The sequence below is a fragment of the Oratosquilla oratoria genome, chromosome 9 (assembly GCF_046742065.1).
Source record: "Oratosquilla oratoria isolate Oo_2021 chromosome 9, ASM4674206v1, whole genome shotgun sequence".
Classification (NCBI taxonomy): Eukaryota; Metazoa; Arthropoda; class Malacostraca; order Stomatopoda; family Squillidae; genus Oratosquilla; species Oratosquilla oratoria.
This window is the reverse complement of record NC_134785.1, coordinates 70133810-70146582: the sequence shown is the minus strand read 5'-3', so window position 1 is coordinate 70146582 and position 12773 is coordinate 70133810. Positions and strand designations below refer to the sequence as shown.

General features: G+C 38.8%; 1 protein-coding gene across 2 annotated transcripts in view; it reads right to left on the bottom strand.

The window, feature by feature from the left end:
* Positions 1–12773, bottom strand: part of LOC143028554 (solute carrier organic anion transporter family member 74D-like) — a 52094-nt gene that overhangs the window by 19702 nt on the left and 19619 nt on the right. Inside the window, exon 1 of one of the 2 annotated variants that reach the window (XM_076190830.1) lies at positions 6239–7280. The exons of the other annotated variant lie outside the window; for it this stretch is intronic. Coding sequence (XP_076046945.1) covers positions 6239–7268 — 1030 coding nt within the window. The 5' untranslated portion in view covers positions 7269–7280. Of the gene's footprint in view, positions 1–6238; positions 7281–12773 lie in introns of those variants that run through there. 2 annotated transcript variants of the gene reach the window in all.

The window sequence follows — 12773 nt, the reverse complement described above, 5'->3', positions numbered from 1 at the left end:
CTGGTTCGTGGTGACTTGTATCGCTGAATTCGATATTCCAGGACTGATCACGAAAAGGAAACTATTTTTTTTTTTTTTTTTTTTTAATCCCCCTTTGGAGATCATAGGAGAATTGTAGAGTATTCTGAAATATATATATATATATATATATATATATATATATATATATATATATATATATATATATATATATTGTACTGGCCACAGATTAGTCAGAGGTACACTGAAACTGAACTTCAAATTTCAGTGACCTCCAAGATTTAGTTGGCTTGATCCTGGACAAACTCCAAAAACAAGACAACAACTCATGAATATGCAGTGGCAAGAGAAACATAAATAAATATATTCGCTCTTATTTAAGAAAACTGAAAAGCATATCTGCATGGCAAGGAGGTCCTGTACAGAAGAAGGAAACTGTCACACGGGACTGGAATCCGTTTAAAAGCTAATGAAGAGAATTTTTCAAGAAGCGTTACGGAAGAGACAGCCCTCTTTCCTCAACAACAACTCTCGCTTCACCTGGAATCCATCCAAACGTTTGCGTTTCTAACTCGAAAAGCGACTTGACTATCTGTGGTTCAGGTGGTCGTAAGGAGATGGATGCAGATGAGGCTAGATGAAAATGTGCAGGGGCCCTCAAGATGTCACTATCGACCTAGTTTTCATTACATAAGGAAGGGAATGTCATATATAACCTACCACAGTCCTGAAATTAATCCGTCAATGTTAGTATAGGCCACTTTTATTTTATTTTTTTCTTTCTCCATCTTTTTTTTTCTGTTTTTGCTTCAACCATTCTCATGTACCATTTTCTCAGTCTCATGTCGATTACCCTCCAATAGAATTCCTTGCTTTCAGTCTCCATTCTCTTCGCGTTTTTTCTATAGCTTCATTATTTATTGTCTTCTCTTTTTCTAATTCCTCAACACTCATTTATCTTTTTATCCATATTTTATTGTAATGTTCACTCCTTGCCAACTTTTTCTAATGTGTCTTCTACTACCATTTGTGATCTTAGTTTTATCTTTAGGGGTCGATTTCTTTCCTTAGAATAATGTCCTATCCTATACACATCATCTATGTCTTTCTCCACTTCCCAATCCCCATCCTTAATTTCTTTTAAAATTGCTATTGCTGTTTCTTTTTCTCCTTTTTCTCTCATGTACCTCACCAGACCATGTTTTTCTCATAGTCCATATACCACAATACATTTTTTTTTCTGTCCACTGCATCTCTAACCCAATTTGCTTTTTCTTTAATTACTTGAATGATTGTAAGAGGCCGGTAGATAGAGGTAGACATTTAAGGTAGATCGGAGTAGATCGAGGGGTAGAAGGACAGGAAGGAAACTTTATAGTCTTTTTATTAGGATGTTATGATACAACGGCCGACGGCCGACAGGCGACAAGGATAGCTGAGTCAGACTCGCGCCTTGTATATGTAACACAATGCGGAGTGTCGCCTGGTGGTTGCGATATTGTTTTGTTTTGTAATTGTTAGCGGACAAGCCATTTTTTGTTACGACATAATGCTTACGTGGTGATATCGTTTAGAAGAGTATAACAGCCTCTCTAATTGAGAAAAAGGTGGAGGAGGAGAAAAATCATTGGAGCAGAAAGGAAAATTCACGCCCTTAAGGTGTGGCACTTGTTTGAGAAGTAAAAGACTATTGGATGAATGAAAGAGTGATGTCAGAACAAAGGTGGACTGACGTAATGTAGAGAGTTCTGGGTGGGATTCTCGGGGTGTACTGATTAACAGATTTAAAAAAGACAATATGAAAAAGAAAACGACGATACGAAATGAACATCGCTGATAAATCCAAAGAGAATCCCAAAGAATTCTATAGTTACATTAGAGATAAAAAGGTTGTTACGATACGAAATGAACATCGCTGATAAATCCAAAGAGAATCCCAAAGAATTCTATAGTTACATTAGAGATAAAAAGGTTGTTAGGAATCACATTGGTCCACTGTTATCTGCTGATGGTCAACTTGAATATTCAAATGAAGGAATGTGTAATATCTTAAACAATTATTTTAGCTCGGTATTCGTAAACGAAACACCTCAAAGTGAACTCCAAACTGAAACCTGTGAAAAGTCTAGGGTAAACTTACTCACTACGGTAAATATAACAAAAGAAAAAAATAATAGGTGTATAGATAAACTCAAAGTTAATAAAACACCAGGGCCTGACGGTTGGCATCCAAGAATCTTAAAGGAAATGAAAAATGAGACTGTTGTTCCATTAGAAATGATTTTCAAGAAATCCATCATATCCGGAGATGTCCCAATAGAATGGAAGCTAGCTAACGTTACTCCCATATTCATAAAAGGTGACAAAAAGAAACCAAATAACTATAGGCCTATAAGTTTGACTTCAATCGTAGGAAAAATAATGGAAACTATCATCAGAGATGCTATCGAACATCATTTAGAAAGTAACCGTTTGATAAATGATAGCCAGCATGGTTTCAGACGGAAACGTTCTTGCGTGACTAACTTACTCGAATTCTACAATACAGTTATCTCGAATTATGACAAAAGAAACAATATAGATTTGATATATCTAGACTTTGATACCGTCCCACACGAAAGACTACTTACTAAATTAACTTTACACGGAATATGTGGTAGCCTATTAGGTTGGACTAGTAATTGGTTGAATGGTCGAAAACAGAGAGTTGTTTTAAATGGAAAAACTTCTAGATGGAAAATGTTACAAGTGGAGTTCCTCAGGGTTCCGTTCTTGGGCCACTTTCATTCATAGTATATATAAATGATATAGACCATGGACAAGTTATTTGGAAATTCGTTAACACAAGTGGATAATGAAAAAGATCTCGGCGTAATTATCAGTAACGACCTCAAATCATCCAAGCAATCTATTTCAGCCTCTGGGAAAGCAAATAAGATTCTAGGACTGATTGCACGATCTTTTGATTTCAAAAGTCCATCACTCATTAACAAGCTATATAAATCGTTAGTTCGTCCACATTTGGAATATGCTGTTTCCGTATGGTCACCGAATCTCATTAAAGACATTGACAGACTGGAAAAAGTACAACGGCGAGCCACAAAACTTATTCCAAATATCAAAAATAAATTATACGATAATCGACTAAAGCACATGAATCTGTTTTCCCTAAAAAAGCGTAGACTCAGAGGTGACTTGATACAGGTCTTTAAGATTTTAAAGGGAATTGACAACATCACAAGTGACAAAATTTTCACATTGAATGAGAATCCGACAAGAAACAATGGTCTCAAACTGTCCGGAAATAGATTCAATTTGGAAGTAGGTAGAAACAACTTTGCCAACCGTGTAGTTAATGAATGGAATAAACTTCCTGCACAGGTAGTGCAATGTAGTTCAGTTCGAAGCTAAGAATCATTTAGATAAATACTTAAGTAAGATGCTGTAATGATTATAATTTATCTTATATTATTTGTTTTTGTTTTGTTATCATTTGTCTGTCTGATTTTCATTTATTATTAGTTATATGTTAATTTATTATTTACTATTTACCTGTTTGTTTATTATTTTAACTATACCTATGCATTTATTTATGTATTTTATTTGTTATTTACATTATTATAGTTTTTATTTATTATTTTATTATTATTAATATATATATATATATATATATATATATATATATATATATTTTTTTTTTTTTTTTTTTTTTTTTTTTTTTTTGCATCCGACCTAGATATGGATCAAAAGGTCTCCTGTCGGCATGCTCCGCCTTTGTAATCCTTTGTAATCCTTTGTAAAATCTACTGTTTCCAAATTTGCTGATGATACAAAACTGTGCGGAATGGCATATGATCACTTAAATCAATTAGATATTCAAGAAAATTTAGATAAATTACACCAATGGTCTGAAAAGTGGCTAATGAAATTTAACGCAAGTAAATGCAAGGTAATGCACATAGGTAAAAATAACAGACAAAAGTGGATAGTGAAAAAGATCTCGGCGTAATTATCAGTAACGACCTCAAATCATCCAAGCAGTGTATTTCAGCCTCTGAGAAAGCAAATAAGATTCTAGGACTGATTGCGCGATCTTTTGATTTCAAAAGTCCATCACTCATTAACAAGCTATATAAATCGTTAGTTCGTCCACATTTGGAATATGCTGTTTCTGTATGGTCACTGAATCTCATTAAAGACATTGACAGACTGGAAAAAGTACAACGGCGAGCCACAAAACTTATTCCAAATATCAAAAATAAATCATACGAAAATCGACAAAAACATATGAATTTTCCCTAAAAAAAAGCGTAGACTCAGAGGTGACTTGATACAGGTCTTTAAAATTCTAAAGGGAATTGACAACATCAAAAGTGACCAAATTTTCACATTGAATGAGAATCAGAGAAGAAACAATGGTCTCAAACTGTCCGGAAATAGATTCAATTTGGAAGTAGGTAGAAACAACTTTGCCAACCGTGTAGTTAATGAATGGAATAAACTTCCTGCACAGGTAGTGCAATGTAGTTCAGTTCGAAGTTTTAAGAATCATTTAGATAAACACCTAAGCAAGATGCTGTAATGATTATAATTTATTTTATATTGTTTTTGTTTTGTTATCATTTGTCTGTTTGATTTTCATTTATTATGTGAGAAAGCTATAGGAAAGGGGAAGGATGTTTTTTGGGCTTTTATGGATCTGGAAAAGGCTTATGATAGGGTAGACAGAAAGGCACTGTGGGAGGTTATGCAGATATACGGGATAGGAGGAAAGCGTCTGGGAGCTGTCAAGAGTTTTTATGAGAGTAGTAGAGCTTGTGTCAGGATTGGAAATGGAGAGAGTGAGTGGTTCGAGGTAAAGGTGGGACTTCGTCAAGGATGCGTTATTTCGCCCTGGCTGTTCAACTTATACATGGATGGGGTGGTGCGAGAGGTAAATGCAAGGGTATAGGGCAAGGGATTGGAGATGGTTAAAGAAAATGGAGAAAAGTGGGAGGTGAGCCAGCTGTTGTTTGCGGACGACACTGCGCTTGTGGCAGGATCGGAGGAGGGATTGAGGAAGTTGGTGACAGAGTTTGGGAGAGTATGTGATAGAAGAAAGCTAAAGATAAATGTGGGTAAAAGTAAGGTGATGAGATGTACAAGGGGTGAAAGTGGCAGTAGACTGGAAGTGAGCATTAAGGGAGAGTGACTGGAGGAAGTGGATAGTTTTAGATACTTGGGTGCAAATGTGGCAGGAAAAGGTGGAGTGAAGGTGGAGGTAGAATGTAGATTGAGAGAAGCGACTAAATGCCTTGGTGGATTAAAGAGTGTAATGAGGAATAGACATTTGGGAATGGATGCTAAGAGGAGACTGTATGAAGGAATGATTGTGCCAACAGCACTGTATGGGGCAGAAACATGGAACATAAGAGAGGAAGAGAGAAGGAGTTTGAATGTGTTTGAGATGAGGTGTCTAAGAAGTATGATGGGGGTTACTAGGCTAGATAGAGTGAGAAATGAGGAGGTGAGGAGGAGAACAGGGGTGGAAAAGGAGCTGGGAGATAGGGTTGATGAAAGAATATTAGGATGGTTTGGACACATGGAAAGAATGAGTGAAGAAAGACTAGTAAAAGAGGTATGGAAGGCAGATGTGGAGGGAGTGAACATGAGGGGACGTCCTAGGATGAGGTGGATGGATGGGGTGAAGGGGGCTTTGGGGAAGAGGGGAATGTCTGTTGAGGAAGGACGGGAGAGGACAGAAGACAGGGGTGAATGGAGAATGGTTGTATATGGATGATGTGATTGCATGAGGTGGAATGGGCGGGGGGATGGGGGTGAGGTAGTATGTGTGAGCAAAATTTGACGCAGCCCGAGGGGATTTCTCCCCGTCCTCTCCTTTTATGCAATGGGGGGACGGAGAGTGGGGGTCGCCGATTAAATGAAGCGGCCTTGCTGTGGATGTGCTGTGTCTTGCGACACTGCTTCTGACCCAGGGCAGTGGACAAGGTGCAGGGATGACCCGTCATCCAGGGGGTGCTCAGATAAGAGGGAGGGTGGAGGGGTGCGGAGTATATTCAGGAATGGAATGGGTGGGAATTATTTTATGCCTTTCCCTTTTTGTCTACCTCCCTTGTAAGGGGGAAAAAGCCTTGGTATATGTATGTATGTACAACGGTGACCACAACAACCTATTACAGCAGCGATCACAACAGACAGCCTATTACAACGTTGACCACATGCTACTCGAGTTTAATGATATATACAAACAGAGTCTTACCTTCCAATTTCGGTCTACTTGGGATTCTTCTGGTGGGTACTGTAAAGCGCACACTCTTCCTTGTGGAACTTGCCAATGGCTTGGGGTTAGCAAGAATCGCGTTGAGCTCGTGAGCTGCAAACGGTACGGAAGGCTTCTTAGGAATGTTCACATAATCTTCCTTCTCAAGCGGGTTTATCGCAGAACCTTCTTCCGGAGATGGTTCTTCACTGGTATCATACGATTGAGGTCTATGTCTTAGAATGCTTTTCAAAGGTGGAGGTGGCAACGCCACTTCGATTTCACTGGCTGATTGCTGGCCATCACCACTATGTAAGGTCTCGGAATCTGATGCGTCAGGCTTTTCTTTACTGTGCATCTGAGCGATAACATCTTCATTTTTTGTGGAAGCAGACACTCCACCTGACACGAAACATTCATTATCTATCACTGTGACAAGAAAACGTCCCTTGTTAACACAACGTGGCACAGGTGGAGGTAAGGATGTCTTAGCATCGGGCGGTTCCTTTTCTTCGGGAATCCGGTTCTCCTGGGAATCTTCACTCGATCTCGTTTCGCATTTTTCAGGCACGCTTTTGCTCCTATTGTTTACATCTTCGTCCTTGTCAAAATCCTCTCCCTCCGGAACTCTCACAGAAGATACTTCCTCTTTAATGTCGGAGCTTCTGGGATGAAATTTTACCGCTGATGGTTCTGCTAAAGGGGAATGGTTGGTCGTTTGAGTTGATGGGGAAGAGTCTACGCAGGGTTCGTTTCCCTTGGGGATGTTCTGAAGAGGAATGCATTCTTTATGACCCAAGTCCAAAGTCTCTGGTGAGTCTATCAGTGACCTAGACGTCTTCTCTGACTGTGACTCTGAAGTTACCTTGCCTTTCACTTTTGGAGGATCGTTTGATGAACCTTCTGTGCAGGCTCCTTCCGGTGTGGTGTCCAGAAGAGGCAAGAAAAGTGTATGTACAGCACTTGAGAAGAGTTTAGAAGAGTCATGGGTGTTCTGTTGGTTCCCTGGACTCCTTCTATGACGCATCATCGTCCCTGTCACTGATAGGTTCTTATTAATCGGATTGCCTGGTATCTTTATGAATGTGATCTTATTGCTTCACATTTTCTTCTGGCACTATCCTCTGCTGCCAAATATCACCTTCACTTCAACACAGAGAAAAATATGTGATCACCGACACAGCACTATTTATGTGGAACACTAAACAAAAAAAACGCGAGCAAACAGCTACCTAGTGGGTCAAGCAAGTTTAGGTAACTGTTGATCCCGACGATGCCTACAAGTGCGGTTGGACACAAATTGCCAGGCGTCCGGACTTGCACCTGCATTAGAAGCCTACACCTGCATCGTCCCGGGACACTGCGCAAGGCGGGTACCAAGCAAGTGTGGGTACTCATTACTGGTACCTACGCTCACCTCTGCGTGTTTGGCTGGTACTGAATATTTGGGAAACGTAGAGAAAAGCACGCCAACTGAAACCCAGACACAAGCTAGAAGACACATGTGTGGATGAATTAACCTAATGGACCCGCGTGCTCCATCCTCGGCAGACTTGTGGTAAATTATAAATCTTCCCCCGTATCTGCTTACTGGCTACGACATCCTATGTCGCAGTGGGGAAGAAACTATCAGATGTACGTTGCATTTGTGTATTTAGCAAACGTTCGTTGCCTTTGCATTGGGTGTCGACAACGCCAGCAAAGAACGCCCCACACCCCAACCCCCCGGCACCCTCCACCACCTCCATCCACAACCGTCATGGCGTTGCTTACTCACAGCCACACGACATCAATCATACGGGGAACCCGAACGAACTCACCACAAACTTTGAACCTATCCTGAGAGTGAGAGCCTCTCTCTTTCTTTCTTTCTGTATTCCCGCACGCAATCCTCTAGATATTGAACTTGATGCACCAGATATATTTACTTAGATGTAACTTAGGTATGTTACCAATGAGCATTTATTTAGATGATCTATTTAAATTAACTTGACATAACTAGATTCAATTAGATTTACCTAAATTACAATGAAAAAAACGTATCGTCAGGAAATATTTCAGTTTATAATTATGTTAGGACGGAATATAAACATAAAACGAATGATAATAGAATCGTGAATATGTAAACAAAATCTCAATTGACCAATTCTGGTGTTTATCCAATTGAATCTAAACTTCTAATTAAAACCACTTTTGTCAGAAATGTATCCATTTAAGTAATTAATGGCTAACACTTCTGAATGCCCTGACAGCCTGACGTAATTATCTATTTTTATTTTCTTCAAAAGTATTAGCATTTTCTTTATCTTTATTTCATAAATTCACTTTAAAATATTCAAGATCCATAGCAAGATATATATAATACATATATACATATATATACATATATATATATATGTGTATATATATATATATATATATATATATATATAAATTAATAGAAAGTAAGAAAACAAAAATAATAAGTAAATAAACAAATAAATAGGATATTAAGAGTTTATATACTTTCGGTGGGTTTCATGTATCTGGTCTAGATACTACCTTGGTGTTGTGTTTATATTGAAAATTGTCGCATTCATTACACCCCGTTTCTATTTTTCATAATTACCTGACCACTCGTTTCTTTGAATCTTGTGAGTACTCGGGGTACCATTGCTCCACTGCACTAACCACGAGCACTAGTTTTTGATGGTGCTTTGTGTAGCCCTGTGTTTGTCTTTTTTTCTAGTTTTGATTTACTGTATTTCCAACTAAGCTTCTTCTCTATCCCCGTTTTTTTTCCTCGTTTCCATTTGCCTCTTTGTACAGTAAGAGCACATTTCAAAATCTTAGAGTTTGGGCACGCATTATTTCTGGTGATAATTAATTCCAAATTTTATAATGATGGAGTTAAGAAGCTGTACTTTTTTTTTTTTTTTTTTTTTGACATGTTTTTCAACCGGTGTCCTCTTGTCCTTCCCGTTGATGTCTTAACACGTTTTTCCTATTGGAGCGGTTTTTCCCAAAACATATACGTTGCCTGACATCTCCCCTCTCTTTTGTTTCTTCTGATGTTCTCGAATTTCTTTACTACTTCCACATAGCATATACAATTCCTGCTACACCTGGTATTTTCATCACCCCTAATATATATATATATATATGTGTGTGTGTGTGTGTGTGTGTGTGTGTGTGTGTGTGTGTGTGTGTGTGTGTGTGTGTGTGTGTGTGTGTGTGTGTGTGTGTGTGTGTGTGTGTGTGTGTGTGTGTGTGTGTGTGTGTGTGTGTGTGTGTGTGTGTGTTTGGGCAGCAGGTTTTCCTGTAAACATATTTGGTTCAAGAATACAGCTGTTTCTGCATGAATGATCTTCTTAGATTTTCTACTTTTCTGATTGCAGACTTCTGCATAAAATTCAACACTGAGATTTTTGTGCCAAAAAGCATAGTGAAACACAGCGGATGGTTCTTCTTTATAATCACGACGTTCCGTACACATTGTACATTATCAAATGTTGGATGCATTACAAATGAATGGCATAAATATACATTCATAAATGATAGGGAGAGGGCACATAGTGTTCAAATTTTATGAAGGGTGGGGTGGAGATAGAAATATCATGGTAGCGTGGTTGTAGCATTCCACGGAGTGGATCTTGACAATGGAATTATGTCGAACTTTCGATTTAGAGGGGGTTTACAGTCTAACGGTTCGTCGAACGCGGTTCGACAGACACGTGTTTAAAGTGATGTGTGAACGTGTGAACGGGGTATTTGGGGTTTAACCAACGTGTTCGACAACCAAATACCCCGTTCACACATCACTTTAAACAGGTGTCTGTCGAACCGCGCTCGACGAACCGTGTAAACCCCCCTCTTACTGAAGACGACTCTGAAATCCCTATTGGAAGTCTGCACCATGGAGGCTCCTTTTCTCTGCCCCCGTAGGAAGATGTATAAGCAGATAGATGGAGCTGCCATGGGATCCCCTCTTGGGAGTTCTATTTGACAACTTTTTTATGGGAATGATTGAAAGAGAAGTCTTCAGTGCCATGTATATCGATGTATGCCATGTATATCGATGACATTTTTTTCAAGACAGATAAAGAAGAAAACATTGTACTCCTGAAAAGGAAATTGCAAGATATCTCCGTGCTGAATTTTTTTACCACAGACACAAGCCAGGATGGAAAACTACCTTTCCTAAACGTCCTTGTCCAGTAGAATCCCAACAGTTTCAAAACAAGTGCATACACCAAGCCAATTAACCTCATTAGAAAATGCGCATGTCCCCAACGATACAAGGAATCTACTCTTAGAGTCTACATAATAAGGGCATTCACTCATTCTAGCAACTGGCACGTAGTACTCATTTACATATCAAAAGACTCACACAAATACTCGTAAACAACGGATACTCTAACAAGGATATTTAAAGGGCAATGAGTAGAGAATTAGACAAATGATACCACCACACAGTCCAGGAGGGCCAAAAGATAAAATCCTATTATAAAGGCCAAATGCATTTCGACTACGATAAAGACGGAAGAATAATGAAGCAAATGATAAATAGTCACATCAGGACTACTAGACCTCAAGATAAAATCAACCTCGTCATCTATTACAAAAACATAACAACCTCCACTCTCATCATGAACAAGCCAATGTTGGCCTACAGAATAGCCATCTTGTGTATGAATATACCTGTAAAATAGGGAATTGTGCATCCCCTCCCCACTTCATATACGACAACTAAACTCAACAGACGTATCACTCTCCACCTACAGAACGGCACGCCAAAATATCACACCACCACATGCCACAACACTCAATTGACTAGAAAAACGATGGAAGATAACACCAAAATAATAGACCAAGTTCCAGAACAGAAACGTTTACAAATACTGGAAGCACTTTTAATCAAAGAGAAAAATCCGAGTCTGAATTTACAAACAAAAGAGTTCGACATAATTTCATTGTCGAGATCCACTCCGTGGGATGCTACAATCCGGCTACCATGATATTTCCACCACTCCCCACCGACCCTTCATAAAATTTGAACACTATGTGACCTCCCCTATTATTCATGAATGTATATTTATGCCATTCATTTGTTATGCATCCAACATTTGATAATATACAATGTGTACGAAACGTCGTGATTATAAAGAAGAACCATCTGCTATGTTTCACTATGCTTTTTGGCACAAGAATCTCAGTATTGAAGTCTACGTGGAAGTCTGCAATCAGAAAAGTAGAAAATCTGAGTAAGAAGATAATTAATGCAGAAGCAGCTGTATTATATTATCCAACCACACACACACACACACACACACACACACACACACACACACACACACACACACACACACACACACCTTTGTGGTACTGTGTGGTACTTTGACAAAGTACCACACAGAAAACTACTAAAAAAACTGGAACACATAGGAGGAATACAGGGAAACCTACTAAAATGGATAGAGGACTTTCTGACTGGTAGAAAGATGAGAGTAGTGCTCAGAGAAAAATATTCAGACTGGAAAAAGGTGATCAGTGGAGTACCGCAAGGATCTGTGCTGGCACCAATAATGTTTGCTATCTATATGAATGACATGGATGAGGACGTGAACTGCTACATGAGCTTCTTTGCCGATGACGCCAAACTGCTAAGGAAAATAGAAACTGATGAGGACTGTGAAGCACTGCAAGAAGACCTAAATAGGGTATGGAACTGGAGTCAGAAATGGGAAGTGGACTTTAATACTAAGAAGTGTAGCATAATGGAGTTTGGAAAAAGCAAAAACAGAATATCAGGAAAATATACAATTGGAACCAAAGAAGTAAAGAAAGTAGGATCCGAAAAAGATTTGGGAGTAATTATCACGAACGACTTGTCCTATGATATACAGATTAACAAAATTGTCGGGGAGACTTACAACTTGCTAAGATCAATAAAAGTGGCGTTTACATACTTGGACGAAGACATGATGAAAAAAATATTGGTTACATTGATAAGGCCTAGATTAGAGTATGCAGCGACATTGTGGTCCCCCAGTACCAAAAAGAATATAAAGAAAATAGAAAGAATCCAAAGAGCAGCTACAAAAATGGCACCTGCACTTGCAAACCTATCATACGAGGAGAGATTGGCTAAACTGGAGTTACCGACACTGGAGCAAAGAAGAGAGAGAGGTGACCTATTGACCATCTACAGAATCATGAAAGGCACAGAGGTACTCGATAGTGAGAACTTACTTAACTGGGACAAAAGAAACACAAGAGGACATGGAAAGAAAATCAAAAAACATAGCTATAGAAGAGAACTGAAGAAAAACAGTTTTCCTCATAGAGTTTTGGACACTTGGAACAAACTGGACAATGGAATAGTATGCGCAAAAACCATTCATGAGTTTAAAAACAAACTAGACACTGCAAGATACAAAGGCGGGACATCACGAACATAGCTCCCCTTCCCGCAAAATACAACTAGGTAAATACAACTAGGTAAATACACACACACACACACACACACATATATATATATATATATATATATATA